We start from the raw sequence: 21,011 nt of genomic DNA, 5'->3' as shown, positions 1-21,011 counted from the left end.
TGCATAGTAGAGTTTTAACTTGCACTTACAGATGTAGCGACCAACTGTATTTAGTGACAGTGGTTTTCTGAAGTGTTCCTGAGCCCATGTGGTGATATCCTTTAGAGATTGATGTCGGTTTTTGATACAGTGCCGTCTGAGGGATCGAAGGTTACTGTCATTCAATGTTGGTTTCCGGCCATGCTGCTTACGTGCAGTGATTTCTCCAGATTCTCTGAACCTTTTGATGATATTATGGACTGTAGATGTTGAAATCCCTAAATTCCTTGCAATAGCTGGTTGAGAAACGTTTTTCTTAAACTGTTCAACAATTTGCTCACGCATTTGTTGACAAAGTGGTGACCCTCGCCCCATCCCTGTTTGTGAATGACTGAGCATTTCATGGAATCTACTTTTATACCCAATCATGGCACCCACCTGTTCCCAATTTGCCTGTTCACCTGTGGGATGTTCCAAATAAGAGTTTGATGAGCATTCCTCAACTTTATCAGTATTTATTGCCACCTTTCCCAACTTCTTTGTCACATGTTGCTGGCATCAAATTCTAAAGTTAATGATTATTTGCAAAAAAAAATGTTTATCAGTTTGAACATCAAATATGTTGTCTTTGTAGCATATTCAACTGGATATGGGTTGAAAATGATTTGCAAATCATTGTATTCTGTTTATATTTACATCTAACACAATTTCCCAACTCATATGGAAACGGGGTGTGTATGTACATGCAGCTGAGATAGGCTCCAGCACCCCCTGCGACTCCAAAAAGGGACAAGCGGTAGAAAATGTTTTGTGTGTGTGTATGTGTGTGTATATATATATATATACATATATATGTGTATATATATATATATATATATATATATATATATACATATATATGTATATATGTATGTTATATGTATATAATATGTATATCAATCAATCAATCAATGTTTATTTATATAGCCCTAAAACACAAGTGTCAAAAAAGGGACAAGCGGTAGAAGATGGATGGATGGATGGATGGATGGATGGATGTTTGTGTGTGTGTGTGAGTGTGAGAGATGTCATGTAGGGCTGAACGGTTAAAGCAAAAATAATCCCAATGATTTGGATTGATTTTGTAATCAGGATTGTTCATGAATTAGAAGACATGATTGTACCAACACAACTTGAAATATCATTTAAAACTAAAAGTTAAAAACAACAATCAATGAAAACTCGAAAAGTTTGGCAGAAAATTTGATGGGCCACCTATCTGTGCTCTGAAGCTGTGGGCTGGCGTCAATTGAAGCTAAACGCTAAATTAGCCTGCTAGCTTTAGCCTGTTATACTGGGAACAGTTGGCATACTGTATTTTTTTAGAGATCTTTTCATGTTGAAAGTATACTTTTAAGATGGCATCAAGTATCAACATTCATGATTTGTAGGTTCAAACAAACAATAATAGCTAAAATGTTAGCATGCTAACATGGGATGAGTTGGCATAGTTCCATGATGGCATCAAGTCTCAAAATTCATGATTTGTAGGTTCAAACAAACAATAATAGCTAAAATATGCTTCTAAAGTAATGGAAGAAGTGAACATACTTCTAAGAGGGTACCAAGTATCAGAATCCATCATTTGTAAACAAATATTTAGTCAAGTAGAGAAATGCTCACATTTATTGGTGCAATACATGAAGTCTATGCAGTATTTTATAAATAATTGTCAATGGATCAATAAGTGTTTTATTTTGAGTATGGGCTGCAACCATTAGTCCACCCTGTGGACACATGTCCACTATAAAATGTGTCCACACTCGTGACGTTGTCACTGGTGTTTTTGCGGGTGGAAGTGGGTCCGCGCTAGGGCTTGGCGATATATCGACATACTTGATATATCGCGGGTTTGTCTCTGTGCGATATAGAAAATGACTATCGTGATATTCGAGTATACGTTCTCACGCAGTTGCTTTTAGCTGCTGGCATTACACTACAGGCTCTTCTCACTCTTTCTAGGCTCTCCTTCTCACAGAGACTTAAACAAGCGCACCTTCTTACATACGTCACGTACGTATACGCCCTTGCGGAGCAGAGAGGTAGCAGCATGGGTAACGTTAGCTGTGGTGCGAGTGGTAATACGAGAGAAAGAAGGTGCGAATCTGGTAACAAATGAAGGAATGATTAATTCCCAAGAAAAACAGCAGGGGATCCATCGTCTGGCAGTGGTTTGCATTACTGCTAATATGTAGCATCATTTGAAAAGTCACCTGCTATAGAATGAAGAGTGCTTACCGGTACTCCGCATGTCAACATCTCCGTTCGGTGCCACACCCACAAAATGCAGAGGCAACCATTTCCATATCAACACCGTAAGAAAAAAATAGTCCACAACAGAAGGAGATAACGTCCGCCGGAACCTACCACATAGCGAAGGACGTACACAATTTGATTTCCTATTATGCAGCTCATTTTTATTTGGCAGTTATTGACATATCTTGTGTGACATCATGCACAAAAGTGCACTTTATTTGTTTTAAACTATTGTAGTGGCATTCTGTACAAAAAGTGCACTTTAATTTTGTGTTGTTTTGATGTGTCATCTTAGTGACATCATGCACAAAAGTGCACTAATAACTTGTTTTAAAATGTCTCTGACAATTTTGCACTTTCTGTTTTGAAATGACATGAATGTTTGTGCCACTGCTCAATAACTGTTTAATAAATACAGTTTTGGTCAATTAAATAAATGATAAATGGGTTATACTTGTATAGCGCTTTTCTACCTTCAAGGTACTCAAAGTGCTTTGACAGTATTTCCACATTCACCCATTCACACACACATTCACACACTGATGGCGGGAGCTGCCATGCAAGGCGCTAACCAGCAGCCATCAGGAGCAAGTGTGAAGTGTCTTACCCAAGGACACAACGTACGTGACTAGGATGGTAGAAGGTGGAGATTGAACCCCAGTAACCAGCAACCCTCCGATTGCTGGCACGACCACTCTATCAACTTCGCCACGCCGTAGTTGTGATTTCCCTCTCTGCATGAAAGTTTAAAATGAGCATATATTAATGCAGTATGAACAAGAATGTTTTAATTTAGACACATAGAATCATCATACTGCTGTGATTATATGCATCAAGTGTTCATTCAAGGCTAAGGCAAAATATTGCGATATATATCGTGTATCGTGACATGGCCTAAAAATATCGAGATATTAAAATAAGGCCATATCGCCCAGCCGTAGTCCGCACCACCAGTCTGAAAAACATGGCCAGTTGTGAAGCACATATGTAAAATAACTACACGTCAGCCATGCAATATGTACCTTTTATTATCCCACTAATGGTGAAATAAACCTTAGTTGCAGCCCTACTTGTGTTGGGTACTTTCTTGAAACCTTTATTTTGTTAGCGCAGTCAGAGCGGATGTTGTGCACAGCGCTGTTATTGTGAAGGGGGGAAGTGTGCTGCCTTTACCTTGATCTTACATCTATCGTGTGCGCGTGCGTGCGTGCGTGCGTGCGTGCGTGCGTGCGTGCGTGTGTGTGTGTTGCAGATGCGGGAGATGACGTGCAGAGAGCTGGTAAAAGAGGTTGCCAAAATGTGAGTCCTAACAAGTCTTGCTCTATTCCAACTTTGGCTATTTGACTAATACAATGCCCAAATCCATCCTGCATTTCAGACTTGTGTTTCTCACCTTTTTCATCAAACTTATTTGCTTCATTCTGGACTCAATATAGAATGGGGGCCCCAACTCTTTCCACTGAGGGCCACAGACTAACTAAGGAGGCAGGGGACATTTTGCTAGTGTTACCTTTAAGACCAGTACAATCTATAGATTAGTATCAATGAACTAGAAATAAACATTTTAGTAAACATTTTGGGTCAATACTGAAGAGCGAAAGCCAAACTGAAATGCTAACCGCACACTAGCCAGATAGCGTCAAGTCACAAAAATATTAGCACAATTAGCCAAAAAAGTGGCATGCTGATAAAAAGTAGCTACAGGCTGCTAAACCAGGACTATATATAGACAAGTAAATGCAGATCAATTAAAAATGTTTTCTGAATGTTGAGAAGCCAAGCTGAAATGCTAACAGTTAACACGCCGGCCATATAGCACAAAAAAGAGAAAAGTGATGTAAAGAAGTTAGCATGAGTGATGATGATCCTAAAATGTGTTTGCAGAATCTACATCGTCCACGACGAGGTGAAGGACAAAGCTTTTGAGTTGGAGCTCAGCTGGGTCGGAGAAGGTAAGAACATTGCCACAACCAATCACCACGGTCGCCAACTTGACCACACCCACTGTCGATTGTCCCGGTCGCCGTTGTGACCCAGCACTCCCTCTCTTGTGTCCCGACAGTCACAAACGGACGCCACGTGCTCGTGCCCAAAGACGTCCGAGAGGAGGCGGAGAAATACGCCAAGGTGTTCACACGCACACACACACACACACACACACACACACACACACACACACACACACACACACACACACACACACACACACATGTAACGCACCATCGTGTCTTTCAGGACTCGCTGGAGGAGGACGACGACTCGGACGAAGACAACATGTAAACATTTTTTTTGTGTGTTTTGTTTTGAAAATAAAAGTTGTTCCCTGTATTTGCCTCCAGTCAGTGGCTTATCATTGGAGGGTGCTAAAGGACCATATATGGGCTTCCTCACAAGCATCTAACATGGCAAAGAAATCAGCAGTATGACCATATTCAGGTATTATGTTCTTAATATGATTATATTCAGGTATTATGTTCTTAAGATGATTATATTAAGGTATTATGTTCTTATTAGGATTATATTCAGGTATTACAAAATCCAAAACCAGTAAAGTTGGCACGTTCTGTAAATGGTAAATAAAAACAGAATACAATGATTTGCAAATCCTTTTCAACTTATATTCAATTGAATAGACTGCAAAGAGAATATATTAAATGTTCGAACTGAGAAAGTTCTTTTTTTTTTTTTTTTTCAAATCATTAACTTAGAATTTAATGGCAGCAACACATTGCAAAAAAGTTGGCACAGGGGCATTTTTACCACTGTGTTACATGGCCTTTTCTTTTAACAACACTCAGTAAACGTTTGGGAACTGAGGAGATCAATTTTTTAAGTGGAATTCTTTCCCATTCTTGCTTGATGTACAGTTTAAGTTGTTCAACAGTCCGGGGTCTCAGTTGTGGTATTTGACGTTTCATAATGCGCCACACATTTTCAATGGGAGACAGGTCTGGACTACATGCAGGCCAATCTAGTACCTGCACTCTTTTACTATGAAGCCACGCTGTTGTAACACGTGGCTTGGCATTGTCTTGCTGAAATAAGCAGGGGCGTCCATGATAACGTTGCTCGGATGGCAACATAGTATGTTGCTCCAAAACCTATGTACCTTTCAGCATTAATGGTGCCTTCACAGATGTGTAAGTTACCCATGCCTTGGGCACTAATACACCCCCATACTATCACAGATGCTGTCTTTTGAACTTTGTGCCTATAACAATCCGGATGGTTCTTTTCGTCTTTGGTCCGGAGGACACAACGTCCACAGTTTCCAAAAACAATTTGAAATGTGGACTCGTTAGACCACAGAATACTTTTCCACTTAGCATTAGTCCATCATAGATGAGCTCGGGCCCAGCTAAGCCAGCAGCGTTTCTGGGTGTTGTTGATAATCGGTTTTCGCCTTGCATAGGAGAGTTTTAACTTGCACTTACAGATGTAGCGACCAGCTGTAGTTACTGACAGTGGGTTTCTGAAGTGTTCCTGAGCCCATGTGGTGATATCCTTTACACACAGATATCACTTTTTGATGCAGTACCGCCTGGAGGATCGAAAGTCCATAATATCATCGCTTACGTGCAGTGATTTCTCCAGATTCTCTGAACCTTTTGATGATATTACGGACCTTATATGGTGAAATCCCTAAATTCCTTGCAATAGCTGGTTGAGAAATGTTGTTATTAAACTGTTGGACAATTTGCTCACACATTTGTTCACAAAGTGGTGACCCTCGCCCCATCCTTGTTTGTGAATGACTGAGCATTTCATAGAAGCTTCTTTTATACCCAATCATATACCTGTTCCCAATTAGCCTGTTCACCTGTGGGATGTTCCAAATAAGTGTTTGATTAGCATTTCTCAACTTTCTCTTTCTTTTTTGCCACTTGTGCCAGCTTTTTTGAAACATGTTGCAGGCAACAAATTCCAAATAAGATAATATTTGAAAATAAAGTTTTCCAGTTCGAACTTTAAATATCTTGTCTTTGCTGTCTATTCAATTGAATATAGGTTGAAAAGAATTTAAAAATCATTGTATTCTGTTTTTGTTTACAATTTACACAATGTGCCAACTTCACTGGTTTAGGTTTTGTAATGGGCTATATACATCCTTTAATAGATTATATTACTTAAATCTTTAAAAAAATAATTTTGAAAGGTTTTGTATTATGTTCTTAATATGATTATATTCAGGTATTATTATGTTATTAATATGATTGTAGTCAGGTATTATGTGCTTAATATGATTATATTCAGGTATTATGTTCTTAATATTATATTCAGGTATTATCTTCTTAATATGATTATATTCAGGTATTATCAATATGATTATGTTCAGGTATTATCTTATTATGATTATATTCAGGTATTATGTTCTTAATATGATTATATTCAGGTATTATTTTCTTAATATGATTATATTCAGGTATTATGTTTTTAATATGATTATATTGAGGTATTATGTTCTTAATATGATTATATTCAGGTATTCTTATCTTCTTAATATGATTATATTGAGGTATTATTATGTTCTTAATATGATTATATTCAGGTATTCTTATCTTAATATGATTATATTCAGGTATTCTTATCTTAATATGATTATATTCAGGTATTATTTTAATATGATTATATTCAGGTATTATCTTATTAATATGATTATATTCAGGTATTATGATCTTAATAAGATTATATTCAGGTATTATCTTCTTAATATGATTATATTCAGGTATTATGTTATTAATATGATTATATTCAATTATTGCTAATATGATTATATTCAGGTATTATTATCTCCTTAATATGATTATATTCAGGTATTATGTGCTTAATATGATTATATTCAGGTATTATCTTCTTAATATGATTATATTCAGGTATTAATATGTGCTTAATAGTAGTTGCGAATGACGTGTCCGCGTGACGTCACAGACTAAATGCGTTGAAGTGTGACAGCGTGTATTTTATGGACCGAACTCCAAAAGGAGCGCTGTACGTATTGGGGCGTGGCTTCGCTCCAACAAGGAAGCCCGCTCAGCCAATAGCGACGCCCCTCTGTGAAAAGCCCACCAATGCAGACAAAGTCATTGGCAAGCCGCTTCTTATCAGGAAGTGACGCCACACCAGTCGTCATTTCCCTTGTTGGCGCCGCGTTCGTATCGACCAATGTTAAACCATGAAACGTTAAGACCAATAACAACCGCGGAATGGCTCAGCCAATCACATTACTTCTTTGCGAACCCCCCCCTCAGCCAATGGGATGTCGGGAAACACAGCTCGGGACTCAACAGCTTGTTGTTCGTGTATCGCTTCGCAGCCCGAACGAGAGGCAAGCGTCGTCGAATGTGAGTATAAAAATGTCCCTTCGTCCTCCGGAGCTTGACCAAAGTATCCTGGCGTCAAACGCGAGGACACTTGAGTTCCACACGAGGCCGTGTGGACGTGAGAAGATGTCCGCCTCGCAGCCTGTGAATTGAATGGCTTGTCTTTGTCAAAACACCAAATTGAAATCAATCCCTCCGCTTTTGTCCAATGTCGCCGATAATGGCGCCGGTAACTGTCAACTTAGTCCCGCCGTTGTTGACACGGCTTGTTCGGCTTAGGTAACAAGACGATTCAAATCTCCATTTGGTCAACAAACTGGCTAGCATGTTAGCATGCTAGCTAGCTTTAGCCGGGGAGCGGACCGAGAACCCCCGCACTTCTTTCTCGTCTCCTCCGGACCCAGTTCTGCCGGGGGTTCGGCGGCGCTACGAGTACGTCCGTTCGTCCCCCCGCATGGGCGTCGTTGGTAGGGGGAAGCGCGTTAAAGTTAGCCGAGTTAGCTTGAGCTGACATGGCGACGTACGTGATTCTTGGGAGCTCGCGGCGACGCGGGAAGCGCAGCCCCGGCTCGTCTTGCCCAAGTGGTCCCTGCTAGCAGACTTGTGGTCCGCGGCAGGACGGGTAGGGTGAGCACTGGTGTTAGCTTAGCGCCACTTGACAACTTTGTTTATTGTCGCAGTGATCCACAAGCTCTCGAGCTGGACTCCCTCAAATAACAACAAAGATGAAGGTGAGTTTACTCTGACGTCATCAAGTTCCTTGGACTTCAATGGCCTTTAAACACAAGGTGTGTGTGTGTGAGACAGGCAGCAGACGAGCCTGCCTACCTGACCGTGGGGACGGATGTGAGCGCCAAGTACAGAGGAGCGTTCTGCGAGGCCAAGATCAAGACGGTGAAGAGGCTGGTGAAGGTAAAGGTAAGATGTCCGCACACGCCGCCTTTTAACCTCTGTCCGCACACGCCGACTGTGACAGGCACTGTCTGTCGCCACCTGATTGTGGTGCAAGCGTCTCAACACCAGTCTGGTGGGTGCGCTTTGAAGTGCAGGCGTTAGCATGTTGCTGCTTTGTTAGCGTTGGCATGAGTTATGTTACGGACCCCCACTCCACAAAACTGAAGTGAGACACCAGCAACGCAAACTTACTCTGTTTGGACGTCTGCCTCCCGTTTGGTCGTCTACTTCCTGCAAACATAGACCAGGAGCAGTCTTTGTCAGCAAACAACACGTACGGCGTTCGGGGGCGGAACATCTTGACTCCTCCCTTCCTTGCTCTTTTACCTTCAGGTGACTCTGAAAGGTGAGGGCGCCAGTCAGGTGGTCCACGACGACCAGGTCAAAGGTCCACTGAGGGTAAGTGTCACCATGATGACAACGATTGCCGCTACGCTGATGACACGCCGCTCAGCACGTGTGTGTGTATTTTGGTGCAGGTGGGCTCCATTGTGGAGGTGAAGACTAATGAAGGTTCTTGTAGCGAGGCTGTCATCGGTAAACTGACTGACGCCAGCCTCTACACTGTTGGTAAGTTCACTTTGTCGTTTGTGTGTGTGTGTGTGTGTGACTGACCAAGCTGGTGTGTTTCAGTGTTCGATGACGGCGACGAGAAGACGCTGCGCCGTACATCTTTGTGTCTGAAGGGCGAGCGCCACTTTGCCGAGAGCGAGGTGAGTGTAGGAGACGCTGCTTGCCGCCGGTCCTTCCGGCCCCCCTTCATCCTGGCGGTCTTCTCCTCAGACTTTGGACCAGCTGCCGCTCACCAACCCGGAGCACTTCGGCACCCCGGTCATCGGGAAGAAGTCCAACCGCAGCGGGCGGCGCTCCTCTTCGCAGGCGGCGTGAGTGTGGGCAGGAGAAGCGTGTGTGTGGGAGGATGAGGGCAAGGCGCTGATTGCTGGCTGTCCTTCAGGGCCGACGAGGAGAACCAGTCTTCGTCCAGCGAGGACGAGGAGGACGACCGCAGGAGACTGCACGATGAGCTGCTGGGGAAAGTTTGCAGCATCAAGACGGAGAGCGAGCCTGCGTCCTGGTACCTGGCTCTGGTAAAGCAAGCTTTGTCTGTCTGTCTGTCTGTCTGTGTGTGTGTGTGTGAAAGATGACCATGTGATGTGTGCAGGTGGTGTCTCCTAGCTGCAATGATGAGCTGCTGGTGAAGAAGGATCAGTGTCTGCTCAGGTCCTTCCGTGACGGAAAGTTGTGAGTACATTTGTCCATCTCCTCTGCTTCATGTTTTGTCGTCTTGCTTCCTGTTTTGTCGTCTCGCTTCCTGTTTTGTCGTCTTGCTTCCTGTTTTGTCGTCTGCTTCCTGTTTTGTCGTCTGCTCCCTGTTTTGTCGTCTGCTTCCTGTTTAGTCGTCTGCTTCCTGTGTAGTCGTCCGTTTCCTGTTTAGTTGTCCGCTTCCTGTTTAGTCGTCCGCTTCCTGTTTAGTCGTCTTGCTTCCTGTTTTGTCGTCTTTCTTTCCTGTTTTGTCGTTTTGCTTCCTGTTTTGTCGTCTTGCTTTCTGTTGAGTCGTCCGCTTCCTCTTTTGTCGTAGTCTGCTTCCTTTTTAGTTGTCTGATTCCTGCTCGGTTGTCCATTTTCTACTTGGTTTGTTGCTTTGTCGTCTGCTTCCTGCTTGGTGTCGTACTTCCGATGTCTACTTTCTGCTATGTGGTCTACGTCCTGTTTGGTCATCTACTTCCTGTTTGGTCATCTACTTCCTGTTTTGCGCAGTCACACAGTAGCCAGGAGACACGTGCACCCTGTCAACTCCATAAACATCAACAAGTCAGACCTTTCCCACATACCTGGTGAGGCTTTACCTTCCCTCAATGCACCGGATGCTCCTCCCCCTTCGTCTCACTCTCACATCTCCCCCGTAGGCTTCGCAGCGGCCCAGACGTTTGCCAGGCGCCGGACAATCCCTGACGCTTGGAAGATGGACATGAGCCAGATTCTGGAGTCCTCGTCCAGCGACGAGGAGGACAAAGGCAGCGAAGAGGAGGAGTTGGATGAGGAGCAGGAGAAGAGGAAGAAGCTCATGAAGGAAGAGGTGACAGTGATACTGAAACCTCGGTTACCGTTGTAACATAATGCGCCAACAGTTGGCAGGAAATGACGTAGTGACAATCAGGTCCTCCGTCACAGGTGGCGTAGTGACAGTTGCTAGCAAAACATTTGAACGACTAAAGATATTCACCAGCAGCTAGCTTATGTTAGCATTATTGTTGTAATATGTGAAGTGAAGTGAATTATATTTATATAGTGCTTTTCTCTAGTGACTCAAAGCGCTTTACTTAGTGAAACCCAATATCTAAGTTACATTTTCAAACCAGTGTGGGTGGCACTGGGAGCAGGTGGGTAAAGTGTCTAGCCCAAGGACACAACGGCAGTGACTAGGTTGGCTGAAGCGGGGATCGAACCTAGAACCCTCAAGTTGCTGGCACGGCCACTCTACCAACCGAGCTGTACCGCCCCAAAAATTTAACAATACTAGCTAACGTTAGCTCTCCACATGGCTCTCATGAGCTAGCAACACACAAAGCACATACGAGGAGCAGGCGTAGTTACATGTTTGCAGCACAACAACGTGACTTTATTCACCATCAACATCCTATCTTTACTTGTTGAAATGAAGGGGCCAGTGAGCTAGCATGTCACCAGAGCAGCGATACTGTGTGCACGAGATGCACAGAGGGTTGATATCTAATGCATATATGGTCTGTTGCCTTCCTCTACTTGGTCCACTTTGTATGGAGTTAGTATAAAACGACATGAGAATGAAAGGCTTGAAACCTGTACTCGCACACCTTTTGTTTGTTATAATCGCACAATGTATTATCATGCTGTTACAAACAATTGTTGGAATTATAAGCACGTAGTTTGAATGTTATGTCGATACTGTTACACGGTCAACAACACTCACTTCCCCATCAACAACAATGCTAATCGAGCAGACTTTGTGAGAGCCAACAACGATTACTTTGGGAAAATTATGATGCAGAACCTTATATTTTTGAGGCCGAACACTAACAGGATGAGCAATAAGTTTAAGAAGTTGACTGCTACCCGGCGGATGCAGCTTTGTTGTGACACTATAGCATTAGCATCATTGCTAGGTGCTAAACATACAAACTAACCTTAACACTCTTGCTGGGATGCTGACCGACGGGACGCTCACATAATTCTGTTTAGATGAAGAATTAATCACAATCCTTACGAAGGGTTTAAAAAAGTTGCCGCAACTAGCGTCTTTTTTCACCACCTCTGGGGATGCGAAAGTAGACCAGCCTGTGGGTCCATGGCCACATTTGTCTACTAGCAGGTGAGAGATGCATTAATTATAATCTAGAATTTACTTTTAGCAAGTTTGAGACCAGCAGAAGCAGCCGTCTGCTCAGTGTGTCAACAATAGCAGCGTAAGCTAGCACTAGATCACTGCTATCAATGCTTCGCTAAAATAGTCCTTTTAATAATATCACTCATAGTTTGTTAATTTTCAGGTCACGACATGTAAATGGAGTATTGTCGGTGCTTTCTGGATGTTTTTAGAGAGTATAATGAGAGGATCCTCCAACTGTTGACTCGATTGTAAGATATTTATTTACACTTTAGAATGCATTAAAACATGTTCTGGTCTCACATAAGGATTGTGAATGATAACCGCACATCTCTTCACAATGTTTGCGTATTTCCACTATCATCCATAATTATTTCCAAAAGGTGTCTGTGACAGGGCAGTAAAACGGCTGATCAAACAAAACAGAAGTCATGGTCATGGATCCACTAGCTGCGCAAGCTAGCTCTCCAATCAGCTAAACAGACTCAATAACTCCATGTTTGGTGAATTTACTGAGGAATTTGTGAAACAGAAACAATACAAAAAGAATGCCATTGTAAGTTAATAATACTAACACAGACACTCGTAAGCGTTTTAGCATATTAGCTAATGCTAACGATGCTAGCTTGATTACATTATGATAGCACGTACAAATATGCATGAAAACACTCCTACAGACATCACACATGGGACGGTTTAGTAAGTAAGAATTGTTTTAGTTGTATTGTAAAACTTACAAACATAGCTTGGAGTGATGATTGAAGAATCCATACGAGTAGGAACGCTATGGACGGCTAGAAGACTGAAAGGCACTTGTACTTCCGGTTGAAAGCACTAACTGGAAGGACACTGCAGCACTCGTCCAAAAGATGGCACCATAGCACAATCAATAACACACTTTTTCAGTGTGTTAAAAAAAAAAAAGTTTTATTATGCCCTTCAGCGAAGTCAAATCCATGAATTATCAGCACTGTTTTATAAGCACCAGGGTTGAAAGCGTAGGAAGAAAGTTGTGGCTCATGGTCCATGACAATGGTGACTTTTGACTGACACATTTAACATGTGTGCGCAGCCAGAGGAGGAGGCGGACCCAGATGAGCGGGATCACTTCCTGCAGCAACTGTACAAGTTCATGGAGGACCGAGGTGAGACCTCCACCACTATGATGATCATCTTTTGAAGCTTTCTAACCACGTGTGTCCGCTGCAGGGACGCCCATCAACAAGCCTCCAGTTCTGGGTTACAAGGACTTGAATCTGTTCAAACTCTTCCGCCTGGTCTACCAACACGGGGGCTGCCGCAAGGTAACGTCCTCATGCGGCTCATGAAAGACCGAACCATGTGACTGCACGTCCACTCTGGCCAGTGAGACGTTCTGTAGATACAAGACAAGGAACCAGTGGACGCCTCTGGTCTTTTAAACACTATTAATGTAGCAACACTATTTGTCACCTGTCCCTCTACTAATTGGTGTCTGTGTGTGTGTGTAATTAGCTTTGTGTGTGAAGCAGGAACCCTGATGTGACTTTAGCAACACTTGTGTCCTGTAAGACTTGTGTGTTTGCAACTACACTCGCCACTAGTGGGCGCCTGGTTTTCTGTGTTGGAGCGTCCACTTGCTGGAAGTCCAAGTTGATGTTTTAGACTGGTGTGGGGACTCCAACACGGAACAACATGAGTGGGTGAACTAGTGGTGAGTGGAGTTGCAGACACACAAATCTGTTTACACTTTCACATTGCTACACACACCTTACATGCAAAAGTCATGTGTCAAAAGACAGCCAATCTTGGTTCACACAAATCTGAATATACACACACTTTTTTGCACATACACTGATCGAAATACAGAGATTTTATTTCTTTGACACGTCCAGATCAAAAATTATTTTTTTTTTCGCACATTGAAATACAGACAGGTTTTTTTTTTATCACACACTGATTGAGATACAGACACACAAATTAAAACACACACACACACACATGAATCTGATTACACACACAGATTGAGATACAGACACACAAATTAAAACCCACACTCATTGATTTGATTACACACACAGATTGAGATATAGACACACAAATTAAAACACGTGCACATGGATCTGATTACACACACAGATTGAGATACAAACACACAAAACACGCACACAGGGATCTGATTACACACAGATTGAGATACACATGCAAATTAAAACCTGCACTAATGGATTTGATTACACATACAGATTGAGATACAGACACACAAATTAAAACACACACACACACACGCATGAATCTGATTACACACACAGATTGAGATACAGACACACAAATTAAAACCCACACTTATTGATTTGATTACACACACATATTGAGATATAGACACAAATTAAAACAAGTGCACATGGATCTGATTACACACAGATTGAGATACAGACACAAATTAAAACCTGCACTCATGAAATTGATTACACACACAGATTGAGATACAGACACACAAAACCTGCACACGTGGATCTGATTAGATTGAGATACAGGCAGAAATTAAAACCCGCACTCATGGATCTGATTACACACACAGATTAAAACCTGCACTCATGGATCTGATTAGATTGAGATACAGACACACAAATTAAAACCTGCACTCATGGATCTGATTACACACACAGATTGAGATAGACACACAAATTAAAACCTGCACTCATAGATCTGATTAGATTGAGATAGACACACAAATTAAAACCCGCACTCATCGATCTGTTTACACACACAGATTGAGATACAGACACACAAATTCACACAAATTAAAACCCGCACTCATCGATCTGGTTACACACACAGATTGAGATACAGACACACAAATTAAAACACGCACACATGGATCTGATTACACACACAGATTAAGATACAGACACACAAATTAAAACTTGCACTCATGGACCTGGTTAGATTGAGATACAGACACAAATTAAAACCCACACTCATGGATTTGATTACACACACAGATTAAAATACAGACACACAAATTGAAACACGCACACATGGATCTGATTACACACACAGATTGAGATACAGACACACAAATTAAAACCTGCACTCATGGATCTGATTAGTTTGAGATACAGACACACAAATTAAAACACGCACACATGGATCTGATTGGACATACAGATTGAGATAGACACACAAATTAAAACCTGCACTCATGCATCTGATTAGATTGAGATACAGACACACACATTAAAACCCGCACTCATGGGTCTGATTACACACACAGATTGAGATACAGACACACAAATTAAAACATGCACACATGGATCTGATTACACACACAGATTGAGATACTGACACACAAATTAAAACCCGCACTCGATCTGATTACACACACAGATTGTGATACAGACACACAAATTAGTACATGGACATGTGAATGGGATTACAGACGCACAAATGCATTTGCAAATAGTTAGGTTACAATAATACTTGTATTTGTAGTAACAACATCCCTGACAGACACACACACACAAGTCTCACTCAACACCCCTGTGAGGTCCCCAAATAGCTATCCAGGATATGCCTGTAATATGGTTCTTTGATGTTGGACCTGCAGAATCAGCATGTCCTCGTCCATGGTGTCAACAGGGTGAAACTTCTTGTCAACACCTCTGACACATTAGTGTTTTATTTTGAAAGTAAACCCGATGATTTCCTTTGTGTTTGTACATGACTTTTTGCTAACTAGAAGCGTTGTGTATATTCAATTACTTTATCTTTGGGCATCTTGGTCAGATTGAGAGCGGCACGGTGTGGAAGCAGGTCTACATGGATTTGGGCATTCCTATCCTCAACTCTGCTGCGTCCTACAACGTGAAGACGGCCTACAGGAAGTATGTTTGTCGCTATCAATGTGAACAAAACTACTAAGGACAGACAGGAGGTGGCATATTACTCATACAAAACTACTAAGAACAGCCAGTAAAGGACATCATACTCATACAAAACTACTAAGGACAGACAGGAAGTGGAATATTACTCATACAAAACTACTAAGGACAGCCAGTAAAGGACATCATATGCATACAAAACTACTAAGGACAGACAGGAAGTGGCATATTACCCATACAAAACTACTAAGGACAGACAGGAAGTGGAATATTACTCATACAAAACTGCTAAGGACAGCCAGTAAAGGACATTATACTCATACAAAGCTACTAAGGACAGCCAGTAAAGGACATCATACTCATACAAAACTACTAAGGACAAACAGGAAGTGACATATTACTCAAACTAAAGACAGACAGGAAGTGACATAATACTCATACAAAATTACTAAGGACAGCCAGGAAGTGACATAATACTCTTACAAAACTACTAAGGACAGCCAGGAAGTGACATAATACTCTTACAAAACTACTAAGGACAGCCAAGAAGTGACCTAATACTCATACAAAACTACATGAAATTACGTCACAGGTACTTGTACGGGTTTGAGGAGTACTGCCGCTCCGCCTGCATCACCTTCAGGACTATCCATCACAACAACCCACGCCCCCCCAAACTACAGGGCATTCTCAGGACGACGAGGGCGGAGCTCAGCTTGCCTGTGGTGAAGGTGGAGCCTGTATCAGAGAAATGCGTGGAGGCGGAGTCAGAGAATGAAAGTGACAAGGAGGAGCTGAAGGAGAGACAGACGTCGCCAAGGGTGAGACGGGTAAAACATGGAAACTGCACGGCCAGCAGCCGCCGTAACAGACTCCATCTTGTCTGTCACAGGGACGGAGGCGATGTGGCGGTATAGCGCCCAAGATGGACACGCCCACCAGACCCGACAAGGCAGGAGAGGAAAACGGCGACGAGCCAAGGAGGCGCAGCAGCCGACGCCTAGACGAGTCTGAGAGGGGCTCTGAGGAGGAGGAGGAGGAGGAGGAGGAGAATGATGATGATGATGAAGAAGATGAGGAGGAGGATGATGATGAAGACGATGATGAAGACGAGGAGGAGGAGGAAGCGGAGAATGAGCACGAGAGGAGGCGTGTCCACAGGTTGAAGTTATTTTGCTTGTCACATATGTCCATTGTTTGTTCTGTCAAACACACCATCAGCAGCTTGTCCCTGAGTTCATCTGCCATTTGAACTACTTTGTTGACATCCACGCTCTCGCTGTGAAGGGGCGGCGAGGAGGACGAAGACGAGGACGACGACTCTGTGACGGGGACCAAGGTGCGGGTGAAATACGGCCGAGGGAAAACGCAGAAGATCTATGAGGCACACATCAAGAAAACGGACACGGACAACGGCGAGCACTTCTACCTGGTGCACTACTACGGCTGGAACGTCAGGTGAGCGTACGCCCACATGGCCCACACCTGCACACCCTAACGTGCGTGTCCCGCGCAGGTACGACGAGTGGGTGAAGGCTGACCGCATCCTCTGGCCCGCCGAGAAAGGATCCAGGAAGAGGAGCAGGAAGAAGGTGAGCGACCACCGTGTCACTTCCTGTCCGCTTGCTCAATGACCTTTCACCCACATGACAAGGAGGACGTGGACGAGGTGACGCTGAAACCCTCGGGAGCCAAACGAGGTCGTCCTCAGCTCAGAACCACGCCCCCCAAGATGGCGAGCAGTGAGGGGCGTGCCAACGGCAAGGGCGTGCGTACGGAGTCCAACATGGCCAACGGAGACAGTAAGACCCGCCTTCTCGTCACATTAGCAGCAACAAGAAGTCAATGCATGACATTTCCTCTCCAGACGCCACGCGCGGCCGCAGGACCAGGACATCGTCGGGCGTGTACGACTCAGAGGCCACGTCTAACGGTAAGCCTTCCTTCCTGTCGCTGGCCGGCACCTTGGGCGCTAACGTGGCCGCCGTTCTCCTCGCAGAGGATTCTGGGAACTCATCGGTAGAAAGCGAGCCGGAGGAGCCGCCCGACAAGAAGCTGTCGCCGTGGCATGGGAGGCCCGTCGACAGCGCTCTCAAGGAGGAAGCGGAGGAGGCGGAGTTAAGTCAGCATCCCAGCACGCCGCCATGTCCCAGCGTGCCTCAAGAGGATGCCATGAAAGTCGTCAGCAAAACAGAAGAAGGGGAGGAGCCTGTAGAGGAAGTGGTCCCGCAGGACGAGGACTTGTCAGTGGCACAGGAAGTGGTCCCCAAGACGCCGCCTACTGCACAGGAAGTGCCTGCCCACTCCTCCCCGCAGCCCGAGATGGCCCCGGAGGTGTCCCCTTCCCCGCCTGCAGAGGTGGAAGTGGAAGATGTCAAGGGTGCACCTTTGTCCCCTCCCACCTCCAAAGGGCACCGGGCCACCTGTGAGGCTCCTCCCACCACCCCTTTCTGCCCCGCCCCCGTACCGCCTCGTGGCGTCCTGAAGAGACCTGACGAGCCCATGGTGGTCCTCCACTGCCTCCCTTTGCAGCACCTCCCCCCAGAGCCGCCCGCTGCCACCTCCGACACGGACTCTGCCAGCGAGGAGGAGGAGGAGGAGGAGGAGGTGGAGGAGGAGGAGGAGGAGTCAGGCACCAAGGTCCACCCTGACAGGAAGCAGGAAGAGGTAAGCCCCGCCTCCCCCAAATCTTCAGCTACGCCACCCAAGATGTCCCCTGGAAGTCCTGCCAGACCCCTCCCATCACCACTCCGCCGCACCGAGGCAGAGGAGGAGGGGCCAGCTGGGACGCCGCCGCAGTCTCCCAAGGCCCTCGGCCCCGGCCCCGGTGAGGAGCCGCAGATGGGCCCCGACGCGCTAGTTTGTCATGAAGTGGACCTTGACGACCCGGACGACAAGGACAAGCCCGGCCCTCCCTTGGAGCCACCCCAACACCCCTTTCTCCCTGCCGGCCACCGCCCCGAGACCCCTGAGCCGGAGGTGGGCGGAGTCACCAAAGACGGGGACGCACACTCCACTCCCGATGTGGATGTATCGCTAGAGACCAGAGGTAGGTGTTGCACTCCCCCCGCCTCCTTTGTGGCCCTAACCCTGTGACCTTTGACCCCTCAGGGCAGAAAAGGCTGCCTGAGTGCGATGCCAGCCCCTCGGCCAAGAAGCACAAGCGCAACCCCAAGCGAGCCAACACGCCCGCCAAGGCGGACAAGAACGGCACAGGTAGGCGCGCCACGCCACGTCATGATGTCACTTCCTGACAAGACTCCTCATCCTCAGGCCATAGCAGCGACAGCGAGGACCAGTCTGGTCTCTCGTCCCTGTCCAAGCCCAGCAAGTCTCCCACGCCGCACGCCAAAGACAAGCACGGTTCCTACAAGTGGACATTCCAGCTTGGTAACACGCACGCGCACGCACACGCACGCATGCACGCGGCGGCCACTGAAGGCGTCTCCTCTGCAGACCAGCTGGACAGCATGACGAGCAGCCAGAGGATCTCCTTCCTGCAGGACAAGCTGCAGGAGATCAGGAAGTACTACATGAGCCTCAAGTCCGAGGTGGCGTCCATCGACAGGCGCAGGAAGAGGCTAAAAAAGAAGGAGCGAGAAGGTAGGCGGAGCCAACCTCCAAGCCGCAGGTGCAGCTGACTCTCGTGTGCTTGTGTGTGTTCCAGTGTCCAACACCACGCCGTCCACCTCCTCGGGCTCCTCGGACACGGCCATGAGCCCGTCCTCCGCCTCGCCCGCTCAGAGCACGGTGGCCGTGGAGTGCAGGTGATGACACGCCCAGGCCACGCCCCTTCCCAGAGACACCATTGACTCTTCAAACATGGCTGACTTCTTGCTGGGGGGTCAAAGGTGAACTGCAGGAGCCATTATGCAAATGAGATATCTGCTTCTTCAACTACAAAGTAAAAAAAACTTTTTTTTTTAAAAACTTTTTTATGGAATTAGAGCTTCTATTTTGGTTAAAAAGATGAAATATCAGTTGGTGTTCAACATTTGGCAGACAAAATGGTTCCTGACCTCAGCGCCGCTCCACTTCCTGTTTTGTACATAAGCTTTGTGCAGACCACCTTGTAAAGATTTATAGTATTTTTAAGAGAACACTTTGTACACGTTTGTTGCTGGGCCACACACACACACACACCATATGGCCACAGCACTGGTTTCCAATAAAGTTTTTAAATTTCAGTCACATTTTTATTAGCCAAATATTCCATCATCCCAGTTCAGTGAGATTGACCCAGCAGACCCGCTTTAGCCGCCAGCGCCTCGTTCTGCTGGATGTGGTACTCCTGGAAGCGCATGGAGATCCGTTGGGTCATCTTCAGGTACTTTTGGAGACAGGACTCGGAGCACACGGACTGAGGGAGTACAAGTTACAGTCAAAAGACGTCATTGCCGGTCCCGGGGGAAGACTTCCGGTACCTCTTCGGGCCGGACGTCCCTGCTGGTGAAGTCTTTGACGCAGTCCATGAAGCAGTTCTCTGTCACCTTGTTGTACGTCCCCAAAAACTCTTTGAACTGAAACCAGAAGTGACGTCAACGTGTCAGACTACTAATGAAAACCTCTCAGACGGAAGTGTTTTGTTTACCTGTTTGACCTGGTCCGACTCGGACACCTGAACCGCCATGTTTGACAACCTGGGAGTGACACTTAAAAACATGTAGTCAGCATGTGCGGGACAGATAAATGACCGGAAACACACAGGCACGTGGCTACATGCTAAAGTGGCTAAAATCTAGTTAACTGGCGAGCTACTACTGCTCTTTATGAATGCCCGCTACAGTCCCACATCCGATGACCGAATTAAAACCCTTACAGCTTCATGCTCGCGAACACGACGCAAATAAATACATTTTCTTCTCACCTGCGTCAGCTTGAGGCGAGTGAAGGACGGAAGAATGGACCGGAAGTGTGCCCTCTAAAAGTGTAAAACAGATGTATGACAATACATAAAACAGAACCTGATACCTAATAAACACACGAAGACATGCTGTCAAGATACGCCAAACAAAAAACCCTTAAGACAATACATTAGAGAAAGTAAACGTTTAAAAGTGGACCTAAAAGCCAGCCTGTGCGCCACTGAATATACCCCCGGGGGCGTACTATCGTAGTAGTTTTAATGTTCCGACCTATAAATGTCAGGTATTATTTCATACTGTATGTACTGTATATGTAATAGATGTAATGACTTATTTTTTAACATTTCATTAAAATTATCATAGAAATGAC

General features: G+C 45.0%; 3 protein-coding genes across 9 annotated transcripts in view; 2 read left to right on the top strand and 1 right to left on the bottom strand.

The window, feature by feature from the left end:
* Positions 1 to 4,710, top strand: part of LOC133646752 (proteasome subunit alpha type-3) — a 12,540-nt gene extending 7,830 nt beyond the window's left edge. The window contains exons 8-11 of one of the 2 annotated variants that reach the window (XM_062042487.1): positions 3,527 to 3,573; positions 4,159 to 4,226; positions 4,337 to 4,452; positions 4,485 to 4,710. In XM_062042487.1, the coding sequence (XP_061898471.1) occupies positions 3,527 to 3,573; positions 4,159 to 4,226; positions 4,337 to 4,452; positions 4,485 to 4,700 (447 nt within the window). In that variant the 3' untranslated portion in view covers positions 4,701 to 4,710. The remainder of the gene's footprint in view (positions 1 to 3,526; positions 3,574 to 4,158; positions 4,227 to 4,336; positions 4,453 to 4,484) is intronic. The other variant, XM_062042488.1, reaches the window with a different exon arrangement.
* Positions 4,646 to 19,931, top strand: arid4a (AT-rich interactive domain 4A). Of its 4 annotated transcripts, none has more exons than XM_062042483.1 (25): positions 4,646 to 4,710; positions 8,276 to 8,326; positions 8,403 to 8,513; positions 8,883 to 8,948; positions 9,029 to 9,119; positions 9,183 to 9,262; positions 9,333 to 9,433; positions 9,505 to 9,637; positions 9,712 to 9,791; positions 10,308 to 10,384; positions 10,457 to 10,626; positions 12,986 to 13,058; positions 13,123 to 13,217; positions 15,682 to 15,779; positions 16,369 to 16,597; positions 16,669 to 16,937; positions 17,064 to 17,234; positions 17,293 to 17,368; positions 17,431 to 17,578; positions 17,644 to 17,709; positions 17,776 to 18,825; positions 18,888 to 18,992; positions 19,050 to 19,166; positions 19,233 to 19,379; positions 19,444 to 19,929. In XM_062042483.1, exons 2-25 carry the CDS (start codon positions 8,321 to 8,323, stop codon positions 19,545 to 19,547), a joined length of 3,663 nt encoding a protein of 1,220 aa, XP_061898467.1. In that variant the 5' UTR covers positions 4,646 to 4,710; positions 8,276 to 8,320; the 3' UTR covers positions 19,548 to 19,929. The 4 variants fall into 4 exon arrangements, with proteins under 4 accessions (XP_061898467.1, XP_061898469.1, XP_061898470.1 ...); XM_062042485.1 differs by lacking the exon at positions 4,646 to 4,710 and adding an exon at positions 7,427 to 7,616 and having other exon boundaries at positions 17,434 to 17,578; positions 19,444 to 19,931; XM_062042486.1 differs by lacking the exon at positions 4,646 to 4,710 and adding an exon at positions 7,428 to 7,616 and having other exon boundaries at positions 8,403 to 8,507.
* LOC133646753 (mitochondrial import inner membrane translocase subunit Tim9) lies at positions 19,748 to 21,011 on the bottom strand. Of its 3 annotated transcripts, none has more exons than XM_062042491.1 (4): positions 20,644 to 21,011; positions 20,368 to 20,416; positions 20,201 to 20,296; positions 19,748 to 20,136 (listed from the first exon to the last, which is right to left on the bottom strand). In XM_062042491.1, exons 2-4 carry the CDS (start codon positions 20,404 to 20,406, stop codon positions 20,002 to 20,004), a joined length of 270 nt encoding a protein of 89 aa, XP_061898475.1. In that variant the 5' UTR covers positions 20,407 to 20,416; positions 20,644 to 21,011; the 3' UTR covers positions 19,748 to 20,001. The 3 variants fall into 3 exon arrangements, with proteins under 3 accessions (XP_061898475.1, XP_061898473.1, XP_061898474.1); XM_062042490.1 differs by having other exon boundaries at positions 19,760 to 20,136; positions 20,368 to 20,428; positions 20,644 to 20,961; XM_062042489.1 differs by lacking the exon at positions 20,644 to 21,011 and having other exon boundaries at positions 19,757 to 20,136; positions 20,368 to 20,637.

This window comes from Entelurus aequoreus, linkage group LG03 (genome assembly GCF_033978785.1).
Source record: "Entelurus aequoreus isolate RoL-2023_Sb linkage group LG03, RoL_Eaeq_v1.1, whole genome shotgun sequence".
Taxonomy (NCBI): domain Eukaryota; kingdom Metazoa; phylum Chordata; class Actinopteri; order Syngnathiformes; family Syngnathidae; genus Entelurus; species Entelurus aequoreus.
The sequence above is the reverse complement of the archived record's forward strand: the minus strand, read 5'-3'. Positions and strand labels throughout refer to the sequence as shown.